Here is a 27491-nt window from a genome sequence, read left to right as displayed (position 1 = left end):
TGAGCTCATTCAAAACTCTGCTGCCCATATCCTAACTCACACATTGTCCCGTTCACTCTGTGCTCGCTGACCTACATCCCAGTCCCTGAACACCTCAATTTTATAATTCTCATCCTTGTGTTCAAATCCCTCCATGGCCTTGCCGTTGCCTATCTCTGTAACCTTTTCCAGCTGTACAACCCTCCATGAACTTTGCGTTCCTTTAACTCTGGCCTCTTGTCCATCCCCCATTTCCTTCATCCCACCATTGACATCTGTGCCTTCAGCTGCCTAGGCCCTAAGCTCTGAAATTCCCTCCCGAAACTTCTCCACCTCTCCTCCTTTAAGACGTTCCTTAAAATCTACCTCTTTGACCAAGCTTTTGGTCATTTGTCGAATGTCTCCTTCTTTGGTTCACTGTCAATTTTTGTCTGAATGCACTCCTGTGAAGGTGCCTTGGGACGTTTTACTACATTAAATACACAATATAAGAACTAGAAGCAGAAGTAGGCGATACGGCCCCTTGAGCCTGCTCTGCCATTCAATAAGATATCCCCACCATCACAGAAGCCAGTCTTCAGCCAATTCGATTCACGTCACGTGATATCAAGAAACGGCTGAGTGTACTGGATACAACAAAGTCTATGGACCCCGACAACATCCCGGCTGTAGTACTGAAGACTTGTGCTCCAGAACTAGCCGCGCCTCGAGCCAAACTGTTCCAGTACAGCTACAACACTGGCATCTACCCGACAATGTGGAAAATTGCCCAGGTATCTCCTGTCCACAAAAAGCAGGACAAATCCAATCCGGCCAATTACCGCCCCATCAGTCTACTCTCAATCATCAGCAAAGTGATGGAAGGTGTCGTCGACAGTGCCATCAAGCGGCACTTACTCACCAATAACCTGCTCACTGATGCTCAGTTTGGGTTCTGCCAGGACCACTCGGCTCCAGACCTCATTACAACCTTGGTCCAAACATGGACAAAAGAGCTGAATTCCAGAGGTGAGGTGAGAGTAATTGCCCTAAACATCAAGGCAGCATTTGACCGAGTGTGGCACCAAGAAGCCCTGGTAAAATTGAAGTCAATGGGTATCAGGGGGACAACTCTCCAGTGGCTGGAGTCATACCTAGCACAAAGGAAGATGGTAGTGGTTGTTGGAGGCCAATTATCTCAGCCCCAGGACATTGCTACTGGAGTTCCTCAGCGCAGTGTCGTAGGCCCAACCATCTTCAGCTGCTTCATCAATGACTTTCCCTCCATCCTAAGGTCAGAAATGGGGATGTTCGCTGATGATTGCACAGTGTTCAGTTCCATTTGCAACCCCTCAGATAATGAAGTAGTCCGTGCCCGCGTGCAGCAAGACCTGGACAACATCCAGGCTTGGACTGATAAGTGGCAAGTAGCATTTGCGCCAGACAAGTGCCAGGCATTGACCATCTCCAACAAGAGAGAGTCTAACCACCTCCCCTTGACATTCAACGGCATTACCATCGCCGTATCCCCCACCATCAACTTCCTGAGGGTCACCATTGACCAGAAACTTAACTGGACCAGCCACATAAATACTGTGGCTACAAGAGCAGGTCAGAGGCTGGATATTCTGCGGCGAGTGACTCACCTCCTGACTCCCCAAAGTCTTTCCACCATCTACAAGGCACAAGTCAGGAGTGTTTTGGAATACTCTCCACTTGCCTGGATGAATGCAGCTCCAACAACACTCAAGAAGCTTGCCACCATCCAGGACAAAGCAGCCCGCTTGATTGGCACCCCATCCACCACCCTAAACGTTCACTCCCTCCATCACCAGCGCACTGTGGCTGCAGTGTGTACCATCCACAGGATGCAGTGCAGCAACTCGCGAAGGCTTCTTCGACAGCACCACCCAAACCCATGACTTCTACCACCTAGAAAGACAAGGGCAACAGGCACATGGGAACAAGACCACCTGCACGTTCCCCTCCAAGTCACACTCCATCCCGACTTGGAAATATATCGCCGTTCCTTCATTGTCGCTGGGTCAAAATCTTGGAACTCCCTACCAAACAGCACTGTGGGAGAACCTTCACCACACAGACTGCAGCAGTTCAAGAAGGTGGCTCACCACCACCTTCTCATGGGCAATTAGGGATGGGCAATAAGTGCTGGCCTTGCCAGCGACACCCACATCCAATGAATGAATAAAAAAAAAAGATCATGGCCGATTTTCTACCTCAACTCCCCTTTCCCGCCCTATCCCCTTATCCCTTGATTCCCTTAGTGTTCGAAGATCCATCGATCATAGTCTTGAATATACTCAACGACTGAGCATCCAAAGCCCTCTGGGGTAGAGAATTCCAAAGATTCATAACCCTCTGAGTGAAGAAATCTTTCCTCATCTCAGTCCTAAATGGCCACCCCCTTATCTTGAGACCATGACCCCTAGTTTTAGTCTCTCCAGCCAGGGGAAACAGCCTCTCAGCATCTACCGTATCAAGCCCTCTAAGAATTTTGTGTGTTTCAATGAGATCACCTCTCATTCTTCTAAACTCCAGAGAATATAGGCCCATTCTACTCCCTCTCTCCTCATAGGACAACCCTCTCATCCCAGGAATCAATCTAATGAACCTTCGTTGCACTGCCTCTAAGGCAAGTATATCTTTTCTTAGGTAAGGAGACCAAAACTGTCCACAGTACTCCAGGTGTGGTCTCACCAAAGCCCTATATAATTGCAGCAAGACCTCCTTACTTTTATACTCCAATCGCCTTGTAATAAAGGCCAACATACCATTTGCCTTCCTAATTGCTTGCTGTACCTGCATTTTACCATTCTGTGATTCGTGTACAAGGACACCCGAATCTCTCTGACTACCAATATTCCTTAGTTTGTCACCTTTTAAAAAATATCCTGCTTTTCTATTCTTCCTACCAAAGTGGATAAATTCACATTTCCCCATATATGCTCCATCTGCCACCTTCTCACCCACTTACTTAACCTATCTATATCCCTTTGCAGCCCTTTGTGTCCTCCTCACAGCTTACTTTCCCACCTAACTTTGTACCATCAGCAAACTTAGATACATTACACTCGGTCCCCTCATCTAAGTTATTAATATGTATTGTAAACAGCTGAGATCCAAGCACTGATCCTTGCAGCAGCCCACTAGTTACAACCTGCCAACCCGAAAATGATCTATTTATTCCTGCTCTCTGTTTTCTGTCCGTTAACCAATCCTCAATCCATGCTTCTATATTACTCCCAATCCCATGAGCCCTAATATTGTGTAACAACCTTGTGTGGCACCTTATCGAATGCCTTTTGAAAATCCAAATACATCCACTGGTTCCCCCTTATCAACCCTGCTAGTTACATCTCTCAAAAAACTCTAATAGATTTGTCAAACACGATTTCCCTTTCATAAAACCATATTGACTCTGCCTAATCATATTATGATTTTCTAAGTGCCCTGTTACTAAGTCCCTAATAATCGATTGAAGCATTTTCCCTACTACTGATGTCAGGGTAACTGGCGTATAGTTCCCTATTTTCACTCTCTCTCCTTTCTTGAGTAGTGGGGTTACATTTGCTACCTTCCAATCCAAGGGGACCGTTCTAGAATCTAGTGAATTTTGGAAGATCACAACCAATGCATCCGCTATCTCTGTAGCCACCTCTTTTAAAACCCTAGGATGTAGGCCATCGGATCCAGCGGATTTGTTGGTTTTTAGTCCCATTAATTTCTCCAGTACTTTTTCTTTACTAATCTTAATTACTTTAAATTCCTCACTCTCAATAGACCCTTGGTTCCTGACTATTGCGGATGTTTATCGCGTCTTCTACTGTGAAGACAGATACAAAATATTTATTCCCCATTATAATTTCTCCTGTCTCTGCCTCTAAGGGACCCATGTTTACTTTTGCTAATCTCTTCCTTTTTACATACTTCTAGAAGCTCGTACAATCTGTTTTTATATTTCTTGCTATATTCTCATTTTTAGTTTTCTCTCTTTTTATCAATTTCTTGGCCACCCTTTGCTGATTTCTAAAACCCTCCCAATCCTCAGGCTTACTACTCTTTTTGGCAACATTGCAAGTCTCTTTTAATCTAATATTATGCTTAACTTCTCTAGTTAACCCCGATTGGATCACTTTTCCCGTGGAGTTTTTATTCCTCAAGTGAATGTACATTCGTTGAGAATTATGAATTATTTCTTTAAATGTTCGCCATTGCTTATCTACTATCATATCTTTTAATCTAATTTCCCAATCTACATTAGCCAGCTTGCCCCTCATACCTACGTAATTGGCTTTGTTTAAATTATAAATGCAAGTAGTTCTTGTTGCATTGTAAATGCACTCTATCACTGAAATCTGATACCTGAGCTCAGTAGTTCCACAGCGCAGAATGCTATTGATAATTGACCAAATAGCTTGATTCAATGGGGCAGAAATTGCTCGGAACGGTGAACCAACACTCCTTGCCGCTCCATAGATTTATACTAACCCATTAACTTACCACCACCTTTTCATTGGGCACTTCCTCGAATAGGAAGCGGAGAAGAGCCCAGCGTCAGTTCAAGCGAAGCTAGAACCTTGGGAGAAGCGAGAGGATCGCGCTCTCCCTTCGACCAATCGGATCGCAGCATTTTTGATACGCTGCGATCACAGTCTCTGCAGGCTTGGAGCGTTAAACCTGGAAGTGAAAGGTACAACATTAAAATCAACGTAAAAACAGTTATAGGCAGTGAGAAAAAGAGAGGGTAAGAAATAATTGAATTAAATAAAAGAGGCAGAAGGGAAAAGTTTTTTAAAAAAAATAATTTTTCAATTTTTTAAATGACCAAAACTATTAAAATAAGGAGTAATGAGATTCCACATTTTTAAAAGTTAATTTGGAGTTGTTTGGCAGTCATTAAGACTTAACGTGCTGTTAAAACTTAGTTTAGACCTGTATTTTTAAGTGCACCTGTTTTTTGGCATAATTAGCTAATTTCCAGCTGGGCAGATAAGCAAGTTTGCATTTTTTTCAATGATTTCTCTGATTGCAGTGTGTGATATATCTTTAATTCGAAGCTGTCATATTGCCGGCGAATCAGTCGGAGCAAGTTCCGGATTTCCTCTGAAGAGCACTGTTGAGCTCTCCGTTATTTTGTGAGCGATTTCTGCCTCATTGAAGTGATTTGGAAACGAATATCTGTAACTGGTGGCCGGGATTCTTTCCACGCCAAACCACCCTGCAAGCCACTGCCCTAATAAGTAATAGGGTACTAGTTTGACAAGTAGTGGGAAGTTTATCTGCTGAAGAATTTACGCCCAAAACATTTTTGTATGTTTTCTCTCTTCCAATGTTTAGGGATCTGCTGCATATTTCCAGTATTTCTGTTCTTATATCAGATTTGCAATCATTTTTCCTTTTTATCGGTCTGTGGCGTAACTGTACTTGGACCTATAAATGTTATTGCATTTTTATATATCTATCCCATCAATCTACTATTGATTGTTATAAAAGTAGTCAACACGTACAGCAACGCAGGATGTGTGTGACCAGATTGAATGCCTGTACAATGGTGGACCATGCTAGTAGTAGTGAAATAATTATGGATTTTTGATGAATTGGTTTAATTGACTGTTTGCACAACTCTAATTGAAGGTAAAATCTGTTAGTACTGTAACTGTGAATTTTTGTATAAATCATTTAATTTTGTTAACATTTCATTTGTGGAAGTAGTTTGCACATTGTTTAGCAGATGAGGCAAATGATCTTTTATGTTTATCTTCCAGGTGCAGCTTTCACTTTATACTTATTTGTCTGCTGAATTCATTGGGACTGCTACTATCTACAGTACCATCCGTAGAGTGGGCACTGTACTACAGCTAATGCATACTCTCAAATATTACTACTGGGTAATCAATCCATCTGATTGCAGTGGTATATCTTCCAAAGGGCAAGGTAAGAAATATAGGAAGCTTCTTAAATATTATAGTTAACTGAACCTTCTCATTTTACTTCTCCAATTCTAGACATTTGACCTTATTTGACCTCACTTTCTTACTTGCTTCAATAATTTTAATAGCTGCTTATGTAACTGCTACAAAATGCAGCTTAGATTTACCCTCCTTCATAATCAAAGGTATTTTTTGACATCTATAAGATACTTTCCTGTGAACAAGAGTATATGTTGGTGTAGAAAACAATTTTTACCTGCCGAAATATGAGAATTTTTTGAGCAAAATTGGATTACTGATATCCTTACTAGTTGGAACTGACTTCCATCAATTTAGTAGAAGTACTTGTAGTGACAATGCCATAGACACCTCATTTTCTTGGCATTACCACAGTTACTGTTTTTCTATTAATTAAACCCTCATCCATGCCTTTCTTACCTCTAGACTCGACTATTCCAGTGCTCTCCTGGCCAGTCCCACCTTGCACCCACTGTAACATTGAGCTCATCCAAAACTCTGTGGCCCGTATCCTAACTCGACCCAAGCCCAGATCACCCATCAGCCTTGTGATCGTTGACCTACATAGGCTCCCTGTCCGGCAACGCCTCGATTTTAAAATTCTCAACCTTGTTTTCTCACCCTCGCCCCTCCCTACCTCAGCAACCTCCTCCAGCCCTACAAGCCTCCGAGAACTCTGCGCTCCTTGAATTCTGACCTCTTGCACATCTCCAATTTTGATCGCTGCACCATTGGCAGCCATGCCTTCAGCTACCTAGATCCTAAGTGCTGGAATTCCCTCCCTAAACTTCTCCTATTCTCTACCTCTCCTCCTTTTAAGATGCTCCTTAAAACATACCACTTTGACCAAGCTTTTGGTCGCCTGTTCTAATATCTCTTTATGCGGCTCGGTGTCAAATTTTGTTTGATAATGCTTCTGTGAAGCACCTTGGGACGTTTTACTACGTTAAAGGCGCTATGTAAATTCAGGTTGTTATTGTTTAGGAAGACAGATAAGAAAACTTGATCATGAACAGGATTAGGATGGTGTGTTATAGCTGTGAGTCCCTGTTTGCTTCTGCATGTAATTGATTGTTGCAGTCTGTTACAATATCGATGTATTAGCACTTGACAGATTGATGGCTGAATGCAAGAAATGCACGAAAAAACTGCATCACCTGAAGAAAAGGAGCTTGTGAAAGCTATCTGTTCTAATTAAGACAAATAGGAAGCTTTGACCTTGTACTAACACAAATTGTGCGATATAACTTGGGAATGAAGTCACCCAAATTGGATTTTGGCATATAGTTTTAGACCGTGTCAAGGTAGTTTTGAACTGGCAGCAGGATAACTAACTAGTGTAAATGAACTTGAAAATGTTTCTGGGCAGTTCGTTGGACTCTCCAGGAACTTTTCAAATGTTATTGTTAACCATTTACCATCAGAAAAGAACAAATGGGGCAAATATTAGTCTTCGTTGTGCCTGACAATGGCGCAAACAGGGTGTAAAGGAGCATGAAGTTAAGCAGAGATCAGTCCCAACCGGTCTCTGCCAATTCTGTGCACTGTTGAAGTTTCCAGTGGGCACTGGGGCAAGTGTTGGAAACTCATCCGAAACAGATGGAAGCTTCATTTAAATATGGAAATGGAAGTGGGAAAATCCTGCATGCAATTTCCTGTCATTTGGCATGCAGGACATCTAGTTGAAATCATGTTCAGGAAATTAGTGTCGCTAGGAACTGAGAGGTCAGCGGAAAGTTCATTTAAAGGGCAAAGTAATGCAAAAGAAAGTTATCTCACCCCAGATAATTGGGTGCTGTTAGCACTTTTGCATTCCGGCAGGATTTGCACTAATTCTTAACCATTTTGGATCATTTTGAATTTTTTGTTTTTTTCTGCCGACGCTTGGGTTCTCATGAGTCTTTGTGCTAATTCTAATTTTTTTTCATTGTTGCCTCTTGCACCATAACTAGCACCAATGGATTGCCAAATGGGAATACTCTTATCTGAGGTGATTAGAAGAAGTGGATCTATGGTTGCATTTCAAGTGGGTCAGGCTGCATGAGTGGTGCTCTGTGTCCACCTTCTAATACTTGCACACCCCATCTGTAAGCAGGGGAACATACCTTGTTTTAGCAGACAATTAGTGCATACAGAGGCTCCTGATCCCAAAGGAAGTTAGGACAGCAGACTCGATGATACCACTAAGATATGTGAGTGCCTTTCCAAAGTGGCACAAAGACCACGGTCCTCTCAACAGCTTCATGCAGCAGCACCTCTACTTAAGCAGCCATCAAACAATGGGTTGGTGCTGGGCTGCTCTGTCACTTGACTGCACACTCATTTCTGCACCTTGAGTTTCCTTTCCCTTCATGTTTGCCTGCTGTTACTTAGTCCTTTGCCCTTTGAGCCTTGACAGAGGCCTCTAATGGGTTGGATTTTTTGAGCTTTTGCACAATTATTTGACTTTTTGCCTTCCTACTGTGATATCCCCTTTAAATTTCACTGATATGCAATTTTCCACTCCCACCACTAGTGTACTGTTCGAGCCTGTGCCTTGACGTGTGAATAATTATGCAAATAACCTTACCCCAGAAAATTAGTGCTGTTAGCACTTTCGCGTTCCGGCAGGATTTGCACCAGTTCTTAACCATTTAGAACTGGCAGACGAAAATTCGCCTCAATGAGTCTTTGCTAACATGAAAATTCATCCAGCATTTGGATGGCAATGTAAATTTGCATGTGCAGAGTTCATTTTGCTCTGGACGTAAAATGTTGGCAATTGGTGGTAAATAGGGTCTGCCAGACTCTTGTCACTCCAGAAAAGTACTGATCTGAAACCAATACTTGCACAACAACTTCCTCCAAAGTCACTGAAGACAACTTGATCGTTTGCTGAATTGTGCAGCTTGGAATGGCTTATTTTGATTTCAGTGACTGACTAGAGTTGTTTTGCATTCAGTTTCACTGTTTTGTGATTTGATTGTTGTGCACAATCTTTTGACCTTTGTCTCTCAACTACGCTGCCACACAGCCTTCCTCAGCTGATAACCATAACCATTTTTCCTACTGTTCCATAATCAGTTGGTTGTTTTTCCCCCATCATGCTAAGATGAAAGATTTCCTTATTACAGGTTGTTAACCTTGTTGATCCAGTGATCTGGTTGAGCTCAGTACAAGCAGCGGCAGGTAGCCTTGAGTGATTGGTAGGGTTAGATCTAAAACCTCTAAACATCTGGTTGTGAGGCAAGCCTACCTGTGCTACTGCACTGCCTGTCATTCGTGTGTAGTTGTCACATGGTGAGACTTTGCTCTTCCACTGTTGACATGGAGTAAAGCTAAAGAATTTTTTTTCCCAATTTTCTCCCCTTCTCTCCTCTCCTGAAGGTGGTGACTCATGCTGGGGTATGGTTCCACAGGCACCAGCAGCCCTCCGGTACCTCACCCAAGGGGCTATTCTTCATGTGTGAGCCTATACGGTGAGTATCGGTGGGCTATTCGACTGTGGGGCATCATTGCCTAGGGAGTCCTTTCTTCACCTGATATCCGTGCATGCATTTTTTAGCAAGATATCTCAGTAGTGATCTGGACTAGAAACTCTGCCTGGCTTTTATGTTCTCCCTCTCTAGTCTGGAACATTGAAAGATGAGGTACTGTTCTTGATGTGTGTGTTGAGCTTAACTGGAGTAGTGTAAGAGATTAAAGATGGAAAGGTTGGAATACAAATGGAAGGGGAAATTGAAGTGACAAACCACAGAGGTGTGAGGATTATGCTGAGATTGTAGCTGTGTAGATCAGCCTTCAAAACTAGATATATTTTAACCAATACTAGAATGGGTTGCCGAACAGTTCAACAGAAATAATGGTGACATGCAGTAGTTGCCTGGTTTATCCTTACATTGGAGACTCTTTAGTCCCATGGTGCAACTGCATATTGCTGGAGCATTGAAAAATAAGTGATGAACATATCAAATTCTTCAAACTAATGCCGTGTTATCCAAATTAACTTGTTTATACATTCTGCTGCTTTCTTTTTTTAATAAATTGAATTAAATTCATTGTTTTGTGGTCCATGAAATGTTGCGTTTGTCTAATTTTTTTGAAAAGAGTAAAAATATATTTTGTAATGGCAGAGGGGAAGGTGCTGTTGAAAATGAGCTACAATCATATCTTTAAATCATTTCAGCTCCCCTAAACTAAACTTAGGGAGAAATTTGAAATATCCATTCACCAACAAGGTGGTTTATCTTTTACCTTTACCACCAGTTGACCTGAATTGTGTATCTTTCTCACACATTGTTTTTTCTGGAGCAGAAGGAGTGAAAAAAAATCAGATAGTTACCAAGAAAATCGATAAACGACTGCCCCTGAAAATCACAAAGCTCCATTGTGCCAACTCTTTCTGCAAAAAATTGAATCTAAGGCGTAGATTTGTAGGCAAGAGATGCTTGCAGTAGTAACAATTGTAATTATGTGAGACTTTATCCTAAGATGGACTGTGGTAAGACAATTTTTTATGTCCGACTGAGAAAGGGTTCTTTGAATGCATCTGGTAATCAGTATGCCGCATGTCCAACAAGGAAGGATGCAATTTCATTCTGTCTAATGAAGCAAGAGAAGTAAGTGAATTGTAGTTAGGAAATAATACCATAGCCTAATTACTGGAATGTATTCTAGATGGTTATCTAGAGCAATAGGTCATGGAACCAACCAGGGAACAGGCTATTTTAGATCTTGTATTATGTAATGAGATAGGGTTAATTAGTAATCGCTCAGTAAAAGAACCTCTGGGGAAGAGTGATCATAATATGATAGAATTTCACTTTGAGTTTGAAAGTAACGCACTTAAGTCAGAAACTAGAGTTGCCAAGCTCAGATGGTATGCATCTCCAATACTGAAGGAGGTTAGGGAGCAGATAGCAGAAAATTTTGAAAATGAGAGTTATGACAAAGAATTAGAAATTGTCAAATAAGAACATAAGAAATAGGAGCAGGAGTAGGCCAATCGGCCCCTCGAGCCTGCTCCGCCATTCAATAAGATCATGGCTGATCTGATCCTAACCTCAAATTTAAATTCATGTCCAATTTCCTGCCCGCTCCCCGTAACCCCGTATTCCCTTTACTTCTAGGAAACTGTCTATTTCTGTTTTAAATTTATTTAATGATGTAGCTTCCACAGCTTCCTGGGGCAGCAAATTCCACAGACCTACTACCCTCTGAGTGAAGAAGTTTCTCCTCATCTCAGTTTTGAAAGAGCAGCCACTTATTCTAAGATTATGCCCCCTAGTTCTAGTTTCACCCATCCTTGGGAACATCCTTACCGCATCCACCCGATCAAGCCCCTTCACAATCTTATATGTTTCAATAAGATCGCCTCTCATTCTTCTGAACTCCAATGAGTAGAGTCCCAATCTACTCAACCTCTCCTCATATGTCCACCCCCTCATCCCCGGGATTAACCAAGTGAACCTTCTTTGTACTGTCTCGAGAGCAAGTATGTCTTTTCTTAAGTATGGAGACCAAAACTGTATGCAGTATTCCAGGTGCGGTCTCACCAATACCTTATATAACTGCAGCAATACCTCCCTGTTTTTATATTCTATCCCCCTAGCAATAAAAGCCAACATTCCGTTGGCCTTCTTGATCACCTGCTGCACCTGCGTACTAACTTTTTGATTTTCTTGCACCAGGGCCCCCAAATGTTACACTTCGTTTCAAAAATGGGGAAAGGGATAAGCCAGGATATTATAGTTCAGTTAGTCTTGCATCGGTTGTATGTAAACTGCTAGCGTCGATAATATAAACACTTAGAAAGGCATGGTAATATAAGCACTTAGAAAGGTATGGAATAACCAAGGGCAGTCAGCATGGATTTGTGAAGGGTAGATTGCTTGACCAATTTAATTGAATTTTTGAGAAAACATTTTGAGTGTAGTTAAAGGGAATATGTTAGATATTGTGTCTATATAGATTTTAAGAGTACAATTCATAAGGTGCTGTATAAGGACTTGTTAGAAAAATTAAAACACATGCTATTAAAGGAAATTAAATGGATAGAGACATTACTGGGGGATAGAAAACAGAGAGGACTAGTAAGTGGATGTTTTTCGGACTAGTGGGCATGGGTTATAAAATGCCTCTGAGATGTATGCGGAGACCTTTTCGTTTCCATTTATATAAATAATTTGGACATAGACATAAGAGGAATGATTTTTAAGTTTGGAGATGATATCAAATTGGGGGTTTGGCAAACTATGAGGAAAAATGCAGGAGATTATAGGAGATAATTGGACCACTGTACTGAACAATTTTAAAAAGATGTATGTAAATTTTAAATTGCCATTACAAAATCATTCATTATTAAATACTAGATGATCTCCTGTGGCATTGCACATGGGGAGTGAAGACTAAATTCAATATTCAGTTCAAGCAGGGTTCGAGGGCAAGGAGATTATGGACCCCAGTAGGGGTGGGGGAGGAAGTAGATGGGAAGGGGAAGAGGGAGGGGCGGTGGTGAGGAGGAGGGTGACTGTTCTTCTGTCCTTGCCAGGTCTGGATTCTTTATCAGTGAAAAGGGTTGAGGTGGACCATTCCCTCTCTGAAGGATTAGAATTTTCCTTTTATCTCAGGGTCTGATTTTGCACTCAGTTCCTCCCCCCCCCCCCCCCCCCCCCGCCTCCACACACCACTAACATGCTTTATGCCCCATATTTTGCTCCGAATGCAGGAGGGTTGTCGGAAACAACCATGTCACGATTTTGCTGTCATTGGCTCTGAGCTAAAGATACTTTCCTCCATGTTACCTACTTTTCCTATCAACTGAGCCTACCAGGCAACATTTCCATTGCATATAGGGGCAGGCTTAAAAGCAGGATGGCAATCAACTAGCTGTGCTTCGTAGCCAATAAATGCTGGGAACGTGTAGACAATGGCTACTTGAACAGTATGTGCACTGTAGGATTACGGCCACAAGTATCTGATGTGTCTATTCCATGTGCAGAGAGTGGAAAAAGATAATGGCCCAGATTTTGCTGTCAAAATAACAGTGAAGCTAATGGCGCTTGATGTTATTTAAGCGAAAATGGTACAGCAACTTAAGGCGAGGGGCAGATGCGTGGTGAAATGCCAATATGCAAAAGTTGCTGTCCGAGTTACACCACTTCTCCATTAGCTTCGTGAAAATGGCATTTTGCTGTCTGCCTCACCATTGAAAGGTATTGAATGGCTGTATTTGCGCGGTAGATGCAAAGTAAATTTGCCACAGTTAAGTTAAGTTAATTCCACAAGGCATTCGACAAGGTGCCACATAAAAGATTATCGCACAAGATAAAGAATCACTGGATTGGGGGTAATATTCTGGCATGGGTGGAGGATTGGTTATCTACCAGGAAGCAGAGAGTTGGGATAAATGGTTCATTCTCGGACTGGCAAACAGTAGCCAGTGGTGTTCCGCAGGGGTCGGTGCTGGGTCCACAACTCTTTACAATCTATATTAACGATTTGGAGGAGGGGACCGAGTGCAACATATCAAAGTTTGCAGATGATACAAAGATGGGAGGGAAAGTGGAGAGTGAGGAGGACATAAAAAACCTACAAGGGGATATAGACAGGCTGGGTGAGTGGGCGGAGATTTGGCAGATGCAATACAATATTGGAAAATGTGAGGTTATGCACTTTGGCAGGAAAAATCAGAGAGCAAGTTATGATCTTAATGGCAAGAAACTGGAAAGTACTGCAGTACAAAGGGATCTGGGGGTCCTAGTGCAAGAAAATCAAAAGGTTAGTATGCAGGTGCAGCAGGTGATCAAGAAGGCCAACGGAATGTTGGCTTTTATTGCTAGGGGGATAGAATATAAAAACAGGGAGGTATTGGTGAGACCGCACCTGGAATACTGCATTCAGTTTTGGTGTCCATACTTAAGAAAAGACATACTTGCTCTCGAGGCAGTACAAAGAAGGTTCACTCGGTTAATCCCGGGGATGAGGGGGCGGACATATGAGGAGAGGTTGAGTAGATTGGGACTCTACTCATTGGAGTTCAGAAGAATGAGAGGCGATCTTATTGAAACATATAAGATTGTGAAGGGGCTTGATCGGGTGGATGCGGTAAGGATGTTCCCAAGGATGGGTGAAACTAGAACTAGGGGGCATAATCTTAGAATAAGGGGCTGCTCTTTCAAAACTGAGATGAGGAGAAACTTCTTCACTCAGAGGGTAGTAGGTCTGTGGAATTTGCTGCCCCAGGAAGCTGTGGAAGCTACATCATTAAATAAATTTAAAACAGAAATCGACAGTTTCCTAGAAGTAAAGGGAATACGGGGTTACGGGGAGCGGGCAGGAAATTGGACATGAATTTAAATTTGAGGTTAGGATCAGATCAGCCATGATCTTATTGAATGGCGGAGCAGGCTCGAGGGGCCGATTGGCCTACTCCTGCTCCTATTTCTTATGTCTTGTCATTATAAGCATTTTAACAATGTGATAACTGTTAATTACTGACAATCAACCTCTCTGATACTGAAAATTAATGTTAAAGTGTGGAGTCTCACTCCTCAGGCATTAATTGTTGTTGGAGATTTTTAAAATGTCATTTCAAATTTTTAATTTATTTTATACTTTTCCTTTCTGTCTCTTTTTTTTCTCTCTCTCTTAATCCAATCTTTCTTTCCCTCTCTTTATTTCTCTTTCTGTATCTGATTTGACATTGAATTCACACACTCGAATTTACATTTCCTTCTCTGTCATTTCTCTGGTTATTTCACAATCCTTCAGACTAATTGGCTAAGGAGATACAGAATTGCTTGCCCTGTGCACTCAAGTCCCAGATGCCCTGTTTCCCTCGCTGCCCCATTATCAGCTCGCGACTTGCTATGCAAAAAATTTAAAAACCTAAACGTGCAAAGGCAAGTCTTAACTAATGGCAGATACCTTGCTGTAGCAAAATCTGGGCCAGTAGATTTTTGCACAGTCTGTTCAGCGGCGAGTTTACAGCCACAAACCTGGAATCTAATCCCTTCCATCAATCGCACAGGCCCCGTGCCACTAGCAATTGAGGAAACCAGCAAGAACGGTGAGCTGAGGGTTCTCAGCGGATGTCCTAAACTGGCTCTGTTCTTTATAGTCCCGCCCCCTCCCAAACTGCCGTTAAAGCTTTTTTTTTAACATCTTCACGTCCCTTCAGTATGGATTAAGTGTACGCTATCAAATTGATAACACCACCTGACACTTCAATTTGTATTTTTACAACTCTTAACTCTTTCCCATATATTTATGTATTTAGAGACGTCCATAAAATCAATTGACATCTTAGTCTAAATTCAAGTATGAAACCAGCCCGTATCCTGACCTTAACATTTATACAAACCTTCATCTTTAAGGCACCATCTGTTGTTCTATTTCACACATTGTAAACCTTATGCTAGTCCAAAATGCTCCTCACAGGAGTAAATTAAGAATCTTTTACTGAATTGACTCTACCTGGTCTTTAAGTTAAGTTTGAGCATTTTCGTGTTCTAGTCGATGCACAGGGTATAAACTGTCAGGAATAATAATGGAGAATTTCTATCTCAAACAAGAATGATTAGCTTATCTCAAGGTTAGGAGGATCTCTTTATTCTGGTATAATACTCTTTATCCATTGAGTTCTGGATAAACACATAGCAGTCCCAAGCAGATAATCCCAATGTTCCATTCACATCCAATCTCAGTTCGTCGAAGCCCTGATTGGTAGATTGGGTCAAATTTTGCTGTAGCAGGGCACCTAACCGCGTCTGCTGTTAGTTAGACTTGCCCCTGCACCCTTCAGCTCTAAACATTTTTGCCCACCATGTTGCTGCAAGTGCGAGCTGATAACAGCACAGCGAGGGAAACAGGGCATCTGGGACCTGAATGAACAGGGCAACCAACTGTGTATCTCCTTAACCAATCAGATTGAAGGATTGAGAAATAAACAGCGCAAGGACTGAGAAGGAAGTATAAATTAAAGTGGGTGAATTCAATGTCAAATCAGATACAGTAAGATAAATAATGAGAGGGAATGAAAGAGTGGATTAAGAGAGAGAGGGAAAAAAAAGACAAAGTAAAAAAAAATTAAAATTTTAAACTTGACATTTTTTAAAATCTCCAACAATTAATACCTGAATGAGGCTGCAATGGTAATAGTTAATTTTCAGTGCCAAGAGGTTGAGTGGCAGTAATTGACAATTATCATGTTGTTAAAAGGGTACTTGCGCTTGAAATTACAAGACTTAATTTTCTGTGGCAAGTTTAGTTCGTATCTACTGCGCAAATACAGCAACTTCATGATATTCAATGCATGTCAATGGCGAAGCAGGCAGCGAAATGCCGTTTTTGCAAAGCTAATGGCGAAGTGGCACAACCTGGACAGCAACTTTTGGATATTGGTATTTAACCATGCATCTGCTCCTCGCCTGAAGTTGCTGTACCATTTACGCATAAATAACGGCGAGTACCATTATTTTGACAGCAAAATCTGGTATAGTGTTTCTTTCTTGAAGAGTTGTGCTAGGTCCTGAGGAGTGGGAGCCATGTATTTGTCAGAGGGATGTCTTGGTAAAAGTCCAACCAGGAGCCTAAAAGCTAGATTTCGCTCCAGCCGGCAAGCATGGTCTCTCTTTTAGAATGCTTGGAGGTTTCTACTGACTCCATTCCTGCCATGAAGAGAGACTTTTCTCCATAAAGACTTTTTCTACACTGCCACCGAGTGGAGTTTTCATGGAGCTGCATGCCGAAATGACTTTAAAGCCAAAAACACATTTACAGTGGTGGTTTTGGAGCTACTGTTACGTGACAAGTCTTTTAATGTTATCGGTACCAATTGCAGCACCATCAATTGGTTTAGCAAGTACTGCAGTTAAATGTTAACACTTTTAAATGGATTTCCCCATTGACAAGGTCTGAAAAAGGAGTTTTCCCAATGTATTTTGAGATGGATTATTGTGACTTGATTAGCATTTTTTATATATATATATATATATATATATATATGCAGTTCAAGAGTTTTTGGAAACAAATCTTATAAGCCTATGACTTTGTTTGCCATCACTTTTGAATATTTTAAGTTTGGATAAGAATCTGGAAATAAAAAGGTGGTCTCAGTAAAAGTGGCCACGAAACTGTCAGATTGTCATAAAAACCCAACTGGTTCGCTAATGACCGGTAATGAAGGAAACCTGCTGTCCTTACCTGGTCTTTGTGACTCCAGCCCTTGGAACACCAAGCTGTGGGGCACCAGAAAGCATTGGTGGCAAGGGTGCCGGGGATGTTGCACGGCAAGGGGGGCCAACTTTTATTTTACACATTTTTCATTGCAGTCTTGTCTTCCATGCCTGTTCCAGCCAGGCATTATGTGGCTGGAGCGTTGTAGGGGAATGATGATTGATGGATCAGCCACAGATGATAGAGTTTGTGAGACAGAGTGGGGCAGCATTTGAAGACTGGAGGGTACAAGCTGGGATGTAGGGCTAGAGGAGGTTGCAGAGGTAGAATAGTTTGAGGCCATGGCAGTATTTATAAGTGGTTACTGATGCCAGACATTACACTGCATGTTTGGTGCCCATACTGTGCTAGAGATCATGCCAAACTTGCAGTACTTTTCTTGCACATTTCATGGGTTGAGCCCCACGTGAGAAGTCCAAGTAGAAATGCATCTGTCTTTTTTAAGAATTTATATTGGCTTCCTCTGGCTGTAGGCCTCAGTTGCCTGGTTTCTCACATCAACAATAACAAGTGATCCTTAGAGTGGCAGAGATCTCAAGGACTGCATATGACAAATCCAACTTTTTTCCTCCATTGTTATCTGTTTTTCTTATTTTTTTTATCATTGCAGGTTTATTTTCCTTGAGTCTGATAGTTATTTTCCTTTATAGGAATTACAAAATGTATAAGCCAAATCTGATGCAAGAAAAACATGTATCAAGATTATATTTCTATTTTTTTTGCTTTGTATTCAACTAGCAAATACAAAGTTGTAATACAGAAATTCTTGATATGTTTTCTTGGGGACATAAGTGCTGCAATCTGTAGTACAGTTGAGTACAGTTTGTAAGAAAAAAATGGATAAGCTATTAAAAATGGAAACCGTCCAGGCTATTTTTTATAATACTGCAAGTGAGTTCCTCATGATCTGTACATTTGCTGAACTTGGAATTACACAATACTATATCAGTATTGGTGGTAGTTCACTCCAGTGAACTATTCCACAAGCTTTAAAAAGTTCTTTCAGTTGTATTGTTACTTTCTCAGAGTTTAAAGTGATCTTTATATCTTGTCAAACATGAAGAAAATAATTAGACATTCCCATTCCCAAAATAAGCCCATTGTTAATGAATTAAAAATCAGCACTGGTCTCAACAAGGCTTCTTACAAGTATGGTTCTTCTGAATGATGTCCCCATTAGCAAAGCCTACAAGATAAGTAGAAAACTGCCCTTTAGAGATGACTCTAGGAGGAATTGCGATGAATACCTTGGAATACCCATTTTATGCACAGATATAATATAGTACAACAGTATTAGCAGGCAGAACTTTGTTAGGTGTAATCAAAATGTATTTCACTGAATTGTCCATTTGATTAGTGTCTGTTTCGAAATTGGGCATTTTATTTGCTATGGAATTGTTGATTTTTCTTTACGTGGTCCTAAAGCCATGATGATGTCTACGGGATCTCGCAGCTTAAGCCAAAACATACACTGCTCAGTTTGCAGATTTATAGGAAGGCCTGTTTTAGGTTTTGGAGAATTTAATCTAAAAAATTAATCACTTTATTTTTGATGTGTTCAACATTATCCACTACAGGATATTGCTAACTCATTTATTTTATTGTAAAAAGCCAAAACATTACAGTTGCGGTTAACATCTATAATTATGTATATCTCACAATTTCAAGTGTGTTATCAAGGTCCTTCTTAGAAGTGGAGTTAAAAGTTATATTCCACAGTTTTGCACTGAGTAATGTGTTTACATCATTTTTGTAAGCATGAAGGACATTTAATACTCATTAAGTTAATGTAATCTGTATTCCACCTCTCTTTGGAAATTAGTCGTCATTTTTTCTTTTCGGGCCACGAATCATTCTCCAGTTGATAGGACAGATATCTGACCTGTTCCCAGTATTTTGCAAATATTTTCAAAGTGGCAACTAGAAGCTGTGATTTAGTGGTCTAATTTAACTATTTTTGCTTTTCTAACCTTCCCAGTGGAAAAACAAACCTGGTCCATAAGACCATAAGAGATAGGAGCAGGAGTAGGCCATTCGGCCCCTTGAGCCTGCTCCGGCATTCAATGAGATCATGGCTGATCTGATTTTTACTTCAACTCCACTTTCCTGCCCTTTCCCCATATCCTTTGACTCCCTTGCTGATCAAACATTTGTCTAACTCAGCCTTGAATGTATTCAATGACTCAGCCTCCACAGCTTTTTGGGATAAAGAATTCCAAAGATTCACAACCGTCTGGGAGAAGAAATTCCTCCTCATTTCTGTCTTAAATGGGCGACCCCATATTCTGAGACTATGCCTCCTAGTTTTAGATTCCCTCATGAGGGGTGACATCCTCTCAGCATCTACCCTATCGAGTCCCCTTAGAATCTTGTATGTTTCAATAAGATCTCCTCTCATTCTTCTAAACTCCAATGAGTATAGACCCAACCTGTTCAATCTTTCCTCATAAGACAACCCTTCCATACCCCGAATCAACCTAGTGAATCTTCTCTGAACTGCCTCCAATGCAATATGTCCTTCCTTAAATAAGGGCACCAGAACTGTACGCAGTACTCCAAGTGTGGTCTCACCAGCACCCTGTACAGTTGTAGCATGACTTCCCTGCTTTTATACTCCAACCCCCTAGAAATAAAGGTCAGTATTCCGTTTGCCTTCCGGATTACCAGCTGCACCTGTATGTTGACTTTTTGTGTTTCATGTACGATGACACCTAGATCCCTCTGTACCGCAGCATTTTGTAGTATTTCTCCATTCAAATAATATTTTTCTTTTTTCTTTTTCCTCCCAAAGTGGGTGACTTCATATTTTCCCACATTATATCCCATCTGCCAGATTTTTGCCCATTCACTTAACCTGTCAATATCCCTTTGCAGACACTTTGGGCTCAATTTTAGGAGGGAGGCGGGGTGGCAGCGGGGGTTCAACTGGGCGCATGGGTAACGTGCCCAGTGAAATCGGGGTGCTCCGCACGCGACCGCAGCTTAATTGAAGGTACTTGCCTTGGCTTCCGGGTTTCGCGCTGGAAAGCTGCTCAGCGGGCGGACTGCGCAGCCGCATCATAGGCTGTCAGCTGGAGGAGCCGTATTTAAAGGGGCAGTCCTCCACTGACTGATGCTGCAGAAAATATGCAAAATTACGGCATGGAGCGTCCCAGGGGAAAGGCTGCTCCCAGGTTTAATGCTGCCTCACTCCAGGTCTTACTGGATGGGGTGAGGACAGAGATCTTCTCCCCGGCGGACGGGAGGAAGTGGCCTGCCTCTGCCACCACGGAGGCCTGGCTCAAGGTGGCAGAGGAGGTCACCTGCACCACCAACATATCGTGCACCTGCATAGAGTGCAGGATGCACTTCAATGACCTAAGTAGGTCAGCTGAAGTGAATACACTTACTCATTCCCCTACACTCCGTCTGCCACATCACCGCCCCCACCCCACATCTCTTTCTGCACTACCAACACAACTCTATCATGTCACTCCTCACACCCACTCAAAGCTCATCCTCATCTTACCTGCACTTACTCACCTTGCCAGTACTCATCCCACCACTACCACTCAACCCAATCCGCATACAATCTCATGGCTCTATCTCATACTCACCCTCTCATGCATCTCTTTCACGGTCAGCCTCACTCAACCTGCCACTACCTGTGCTGCAGCCACAGGGCATGCATCACATATGTGCAGTAGGCAGCGTAAGGCAAATGTGTCGTGAGCATGAAGGGGATGCACAAGGGTGTTTGAGGGTTTGTCGTGGTTTTTACCTATATTTAATTTCTGACCAACTCACATTATATATTATATTGGCACCACTACTGCCACGTCTTTGCAAATCTTGTCTGGTTTGTGCATTAATGCCCTTTCCTGAGGATCACAATGAAGACCCACAACTGATGCCACCCATTGTGTCACTGCAGAGTGGGTTTAGGTGTATTTGCAGGGCTCTTTTGTGCAGACAACTGAGAGACGTCAGTGATCTCCCCTGGAAGGATGTGGAGGAGAAGTTGTTGTGGGCAGTGGTGACTTTGACAGTGACAGGTAAGAAAATGGTGCTCGAGCCAGCCGGGAGCAGCTCGGCATGAAGGAGGCTGCAGATGTCCACGACTACATGTCGAGTGACTCTGAGCCTCCGTGTGCACTGCTGCTCAGAGGGGTCCAGGAAGCTGAGCCTCGGTCTGTGGACCCTGTGGCGAGGGTAGTGCCTTCTGCGACGCATCTCTCTCTCTGCTTGCCCTCCCTCGTGATGTGCAGGTGGATGTGTCACAGCACTGTGTTGTGGAGCTCCACGTGTCAGAGGTGGACGGCGAGGCTGGTGATGCTGTTCGTCCTCCGAGGAGGTCATGACTGCAGCTATGGTGGCCCCCATCCGGAAGATGTACGTTTGAAGGGGTTCACAAGGTAGGTAAATGTGTCTGCACACTGGGGTTGAGGTTGCAAGTTTGTGAATTTTATTGTTAGGAGAAGGGTGGTGGAGGCCAAACTTTGTCCAAAGTGACAGAGTGGCCTCCTGCAATGAGTGAGGGTCTCCCCCACCTGCCTGTCAAATGGACCTTTGCAGCTGCCACAGGCTGATGGCTGCCACACGTCCATTTCAACTGGGGGTGTTTCCCCAAGTACGGGAAACAGTCTCAGTTGAGTTGAAAATCCCACCCCTCTGAAAATATCATGTCAATCAGGTCTGCTAATGACCTGAAGTATCTACTTAATTAGTTTAAGTGGCATCCCGCTGGCTTTAATTGCCGACGGGAGTCCCGCATGCGGGGGCTGCGCGCACATGTAAGCGCATCACTGGGGAACCCGGAAGTGGGCGGGTTGGAGCCGGGCTCTGGACCCGGCCCGGGAATCCCCGATTTTCAGAGCCCCCCCGCCACGAACCCGCCGGCTCGGAGGTCCGAAAATCGAGCCCTTTGTGTCCTCATCGCAACTTGCTTTTCCACCTATCTTTGTGTCATCAGCAAATTTGGCCACAAGACACTCTGTTCCTTCATCCAAGTCATTGATATATATTGTAAAAAGATGAGGCCCCAGCACTGAGACCTGTGGCACCCCACTAGTTACAGATTGCCATTTTGAAAATGACACTTTTATCCCGACTCTTTGTTTTCCGTTAGTTAGCCAATCCTCTCTCCATGCCAGTATATTACCCCCAACACTATGAGCTCTTGTGCAGTAATCTTTTATGTGGCACCTTATTGAATGCCTTTTGGAAATCCAAATATACAGCATTCATTGGTTCCCCTTTATCCACCCTACCCTTTACTTCCTCAAAGAACGCTAATAAATTTGTCAGACATGATTTCCCCTTCATAAAACCATGTTGAGTCTCCAAATGTCCTGCTTCTACTTCCTTAATAATGGATTCTAGCATTTTCCCAATGACAGATGTTAGACTAACTGGTCTATAGTTACCTGCTCTTTGTCTCACTCCCTTCTTGAGTAGGAGTGTTATGTTTGTGGTTTTCCAATCCGCTGGGACCTTTCCAGAATCTAGTGAATTCTGGAAGATTACAACCAGTGCATCCACAATCTCTGGAGCCACTTCCTTTAAGAGCCTCAGATGTAAGCCATCAGGTCCAGGGGACTTATCAGCCTTTAGACCCATTAGTTTACCTCGTACTTTTACAATAGTGATTGTTTTTAGTTTATCCCTCCCCTTTGCCCCTTGATTTTCTACTGCTATTGGTATCTTATCAGTGTCTTCTACTGTGAAGACAGATACAAAATTTCTGTTCAATTCCTCTGCCATTTCCTTGTTTTCCATTATTATTTCCCCAGTCTCATCCTCTAAGGGACCAATGTTTACTTTAGCTACCCTCTTCCTTTTTATATACTTGTAGAAGCTTTTACAGTCAGTTTTTATATTTCTTGCTAGTTTACTCTCATAATTTATTTTCTCCCTCTTTATTATTCTTTTAGTCATCCTTTGCTGGTTTTTAAAGTTTTCCCAATTTTCGGGCTTACCAGTAATCTTTGCCATGTTGTATGCTTTTTCTTTTAACCTGATACCATCCTTGGCTTTCTTAGTTAGCCTTGGTTGGTTCACCCTTTTGTGGAGTTTTTCCTCCTTACAGGGATATATTTTTGTTGGTGCTTCCTAGCACCAGAATGTCAGATCAGAAACTTGCTGTGTTAGGAACTGAGTAATGGAACACCATTCTAGATATTAATTTGCATCTACTGCAGACTAATGGCATGATGATCTCCTCTTTCTCTGCTAGCAGTAAGGGTCCTAACTGAAATGGGCAGCAACAATCCAGTCTGTAGCTGGAAAGTGCCCACAGTACAAAATTATATTACATGTATTAATTGGAGCTAAATTGCCAGCCTCAGTGAGGGACATTGGGAAAAATGAAACTAGTAAGGGGGCCCATTACTGGCAATTGAGTTTGATATTTTTGGGGATACATTTTGTGGGTCTTCAGTCTGCTTCTTATCTATGCAGTAGTTTGACACTGGTGCTGGGTGGAAAGGTTTTCGACAACTGACATTTTTTATATCGATTGCATAAATATATTTGTTCAATGTGTATATTGCTACAAATTTAATGCTTTCTGCCACAAATGCATCACTTGAGTGCATTCTGATTTGAAAATCTGCTCAAAAAAATGGCAATATTGAAGATGCTGCAGCAGTGATACATCAAGCTGTGATTAAGCTTTAGCTTGTTGCTTCATACAGAGTAACAAAGTTATGTTCTGCAAAGTGCAGAACTCTGCTGTTTTACATAATTTAAATTATTTAATTCCACAGCACAGTTCTTGAGGGCAATGTTTGTTGTAAAAATGGTGTGATCTGGGTCTAAGTAAGCATGGTATTAATACATAATAATGTCAGGTATGATCAATGCTTTTGGAAAGTGGAAATGTTTCCAGTTGAATGAAACCAATGTCCTTTGCAGACCAATGAGAAACAATATGCTGATGAATGCTGGGTAGCACCTGAGCATTGTTGGAGCAGATCTGCATGAGCATCAATTAAATGGTGTGACTGTCATATGACTTGCTGAAATAAAACCGATTGACATGTTACTTTTTGAGATAAATTCCATATATAGTATATGTCCAATAAAACTTTACTGCATAACTTTTAATGTTTAATTTGTGTAAATATATTTTATACCATTTGACTGTTGAACGCATAAGAAATTTGCAAAATGAATTGGATGACTTGTATTGGGATTACACTGAGATTTTTTTCATAATTGAATAATTTTTCTTGTCTTCAATGTATTCAATTATACTCTAGAAACCTTTAATCTGGTCTTTTCGATTCTTAAGTTTATTTTCTTAAACCAACGAGGTTATTTTGGAAGTTGTCTGAATTTGCACAATTCTTTAGAAAGAAAATCTTCAAAATCTGTTAGTATGAGACAGCCTTTTTTAAAGAAAAGTTCCATTTGTATGTTTCAGGAATTTGCTTAATATACTTATGTGTAAAGAGTTCAGGTCTTGGTATTGGATTTAGTGAACATTTTTTAAACTAACATTTGAAAATGTGTGACAAAAAATATTCTTTTTGTTTCAAGATGGCCCTCGTCCATCTCAGAAAGAAATTATTTCATTACGGGCTTTTATGCTGCTATTTTTGAAGCAACTAATTTTGAAGGTAAGAGCTGAAAATTTATACTGAAATGTTATAATTACTTTGCTTTTCAGGAAATTCTGCTAGGTTGTAGAAACCAGGAAAGATCTCTACAGTGATGAAATAAAATTCATTGCACATTTCCTACAATTGCATTCTATCAATTTTTTAGTAAAAAGATTGAAAATATGTTTGGCATAATAAATTCTCCTGATCTAAATTAATTGTTTGTGATACACATGGTCCTCTGTGACAGAATTAATCTAATGTATGAGGATCTAGCTATGTATTATATGTAGTTGTTAAAATATAAATTGTCAACTGTAGTTATTTTCTTTTGAATAGGATCGTGGTGTGAAGGAAGATGAACTTCAAAGTATTCTTAACTACCTGTTAACCATGCATGAGGTAAATTTCAAAAACACCAAGACAGTTTTCTTTTTTTTAAAAAGAAAATCACTTTAATCAGGATTGAAATTACAAGTACAGTAGTGCATAATTGAAATAAACATGTGCATTATAGCTATTTGTTGGAGTTCTATCTTTTATAATTTGTGCTGACATCATAAGTAATTTTGATATTTAAAACCTGCTTATTGTTCTGAGACTGAATGAGTTAATGGGGTACCTAGCCATACAGACCAGGTAGGTGTCAGTTTCAATCCATGATTTGTTAAAAGTTAGCTGCATATCAGGTGAGGAAGGGATCGGGTTTTGTTGTGATACCTTCCATAGTCAAATAGCCCACAGATATTATCTAGACCCTTAGATGAAAAATGACCATTTGGGAAAGGTACAGGAGGTTTGTCCAGTCCCCATGGTATTGTACCCCAAGCAGAAATCAGCACCTTAAGGAGAGGAGGAAATTGGAAAGGGAAGAAAAACTTGCTTATCTATATTCAGTTTTGTAAAATCAGTTGTAGTTTATCCTATTGAAATTGATGGAACATGACATCGGTCGTACATTTTAATATTTTTTTGATTTTAAATTTCCAAGCTCAATTTCACACAAAGTGAAATGTTGTGTGTCATGTTATTTGGCTTGATCTCATTCATAATCATATATATTTGATCAGCAATATTTGAATGCATATAAGGAAAATATTAAAAATAAGTAGACGTATATGGAGCTTTGCTTTTCCTCAATTTGAGAACAGTGCAGAAGAAGCAGTATAATTCAGTGTTGCCAACTTGCACAGTTCTAATTATACCAATGTAAAACTGGTAGGTACGGCTTTAAATATTCAATTGAATAGGTCAGAACTGTTTCATCATTGTGGCATACAACTTAAACAGCTGGCTATCAATCACTGCTGTTTTATTGTGCAAGATGTGTTAGTCATAAATGTAGGGAGTTAATGTTTAGGACTATCTCTGTGAATTGGAGAGAATTTAATTTTGTCTGGGTTGCTGACTGGCTATCTATATCATGAAACAGGATGAAAACATTCATGATGTTCTGCAACTGCTGGTTGCACTGATGTCAGAACACCCTGCATCCATGATACCTGCTTTTGATCAGCGAAATGGAATACGGTGAGGACATTCTTCTGTCCCTCATTACAATGTGTTTGAACGAAACTCCATGTTTAAAACCCTCCAATCAGGTTTCCATCCCTGGCACAGCACTGAAATGGCCCTTATCGAAGTCACAAATGACATCTTATGCGACTTTGACCGTGGTAAACTATCCCTCTCCATCCTTCTCGACCTGTCTGCCGCCTTGACACGGTTGACCACATCATTCTCCTCTAATGTCTCTCCTCCTTTGACCAGCCGGATGGGACTGCCCTCACCCGGTTTCATTCCTATCTATCCAGCCGCAGCGAGAGAATCAGATGCAATGGCGTCTCTTCCCGCTCCTATGCCATTACCTCTGGGGTCCCCCTAAAATCTATCCTTGACTCCCTCCTATTTCCCATCTACATGCTGCCCCTCGGCGACATCATCTGAAAACACGACATCAGGTTCAACATGTACGCTGACGACACCCAGATCTACCTCACCACCACCTCTCTCGACGCCTCCACTGCCTCTGATTTGTCATATTGCTTATCCGACATCCAGTTATGGATGAGCAGGAATTTCCAAAAATTAAATATTGGGGAAACCGAAGCCATTGTCTTCAGTCCCTGCCACAAACTCCGTTCCTTAGCCACTGATTCAATCCGTCTCCCTGGCCACTGTTTGAGACTGAACCAGACTGTTCGCAACCATGGCATCCTTTTTGACCTGAGCTGAGCTTCTGACCTTATAATCCCCTCCATCACCAAGACCGCCTACTTCCACCTCCATAACATCGCCCGTCTCTTCCCCTGCCTCAGCTCATCTGCTGCTGAAACCCTCATCGATGCCTTTGTTACCTCTAGACTGGACTATTCCAATGCTCTCCAGTCCGGCCTCCTACCTTGCACCCTCCACATACTGGAGCTCATTCAAAACTTTGCAGCCCATATCCAAACTTGCACCAAGTCCCATCCACCCATCACCCCTGTGCCCGCTGACCTACATTCGCTCCCGGTCTGGCAACGCCTCGATTTAAAAATTCTCCTCGTTTTCAAATCCCTCCATGGCCTCACCTCCAGCCCTACAACCCTTTGAGATTTCTGTGCTCCTCCAATTCTTACCTCTTGCACATCCCCGATTTTCTTTGCTCCAACATTAGCGCAGTGCCTTCACTGCCCAGGCCCAATCCTCCGGAATTCCCTTCCTAAACCTCTCCGCCTTGCTACCTCTCTACTCCTTTAAGACGCTCCTTAAAGCTTACCTC

General features: G+C 41.7%; 1 protein-coding gene across 2 annotated transcripts in view; it reads left to right on the top strand.

The window, feature by feature from the left end:
- The window catches only part of nbeaa (neurobeachin a), a 637170-nt gene that overhangs the window by 171044 nt on the left and 438635 nt on the right, over positions 1–27491 (top strand). For both annotated transcript variants that reach the window (XM_067985944.1, XM_067985943.1), the window contains exons 13-16: positions 5745–5913; positions 24666–24745; positions 25067–25129; positions 26160–26257. In XM_067985944.1, the coding sequence (XP_067842045.1) occupies positions 5745–5913; positions 24666–24745; positions 25067–25129; positions 26160–26257 (410 nt within the window). The remainder of the gene's footprint in view (positions 1–5744; positions 5914–24665; positions 24746–25066; positions 25130–26159; positions 26258–27491) is intronic.

Source organism: Heptranchias perlo, chromosome 6 (assembly GCF_035084215.1).
Source record: "Heptranchias perlo isolate sHepPer1 chromosome 6, sHepPer1.hap1, whole genome shotgun sequence".
Classification (NCBI taxonomy): Eukaryota; Metazoa; Chordata; class Chondrichthyes; order Hexanchiformes; family Hexanchidae; genus Heptranchias; species Heptranchias perlo.
The sequence above is the reverse complement of the archived record's forward strand: the minus strand, read 5'-3'. Positions and strand labels throughout refer to the sequence as shown.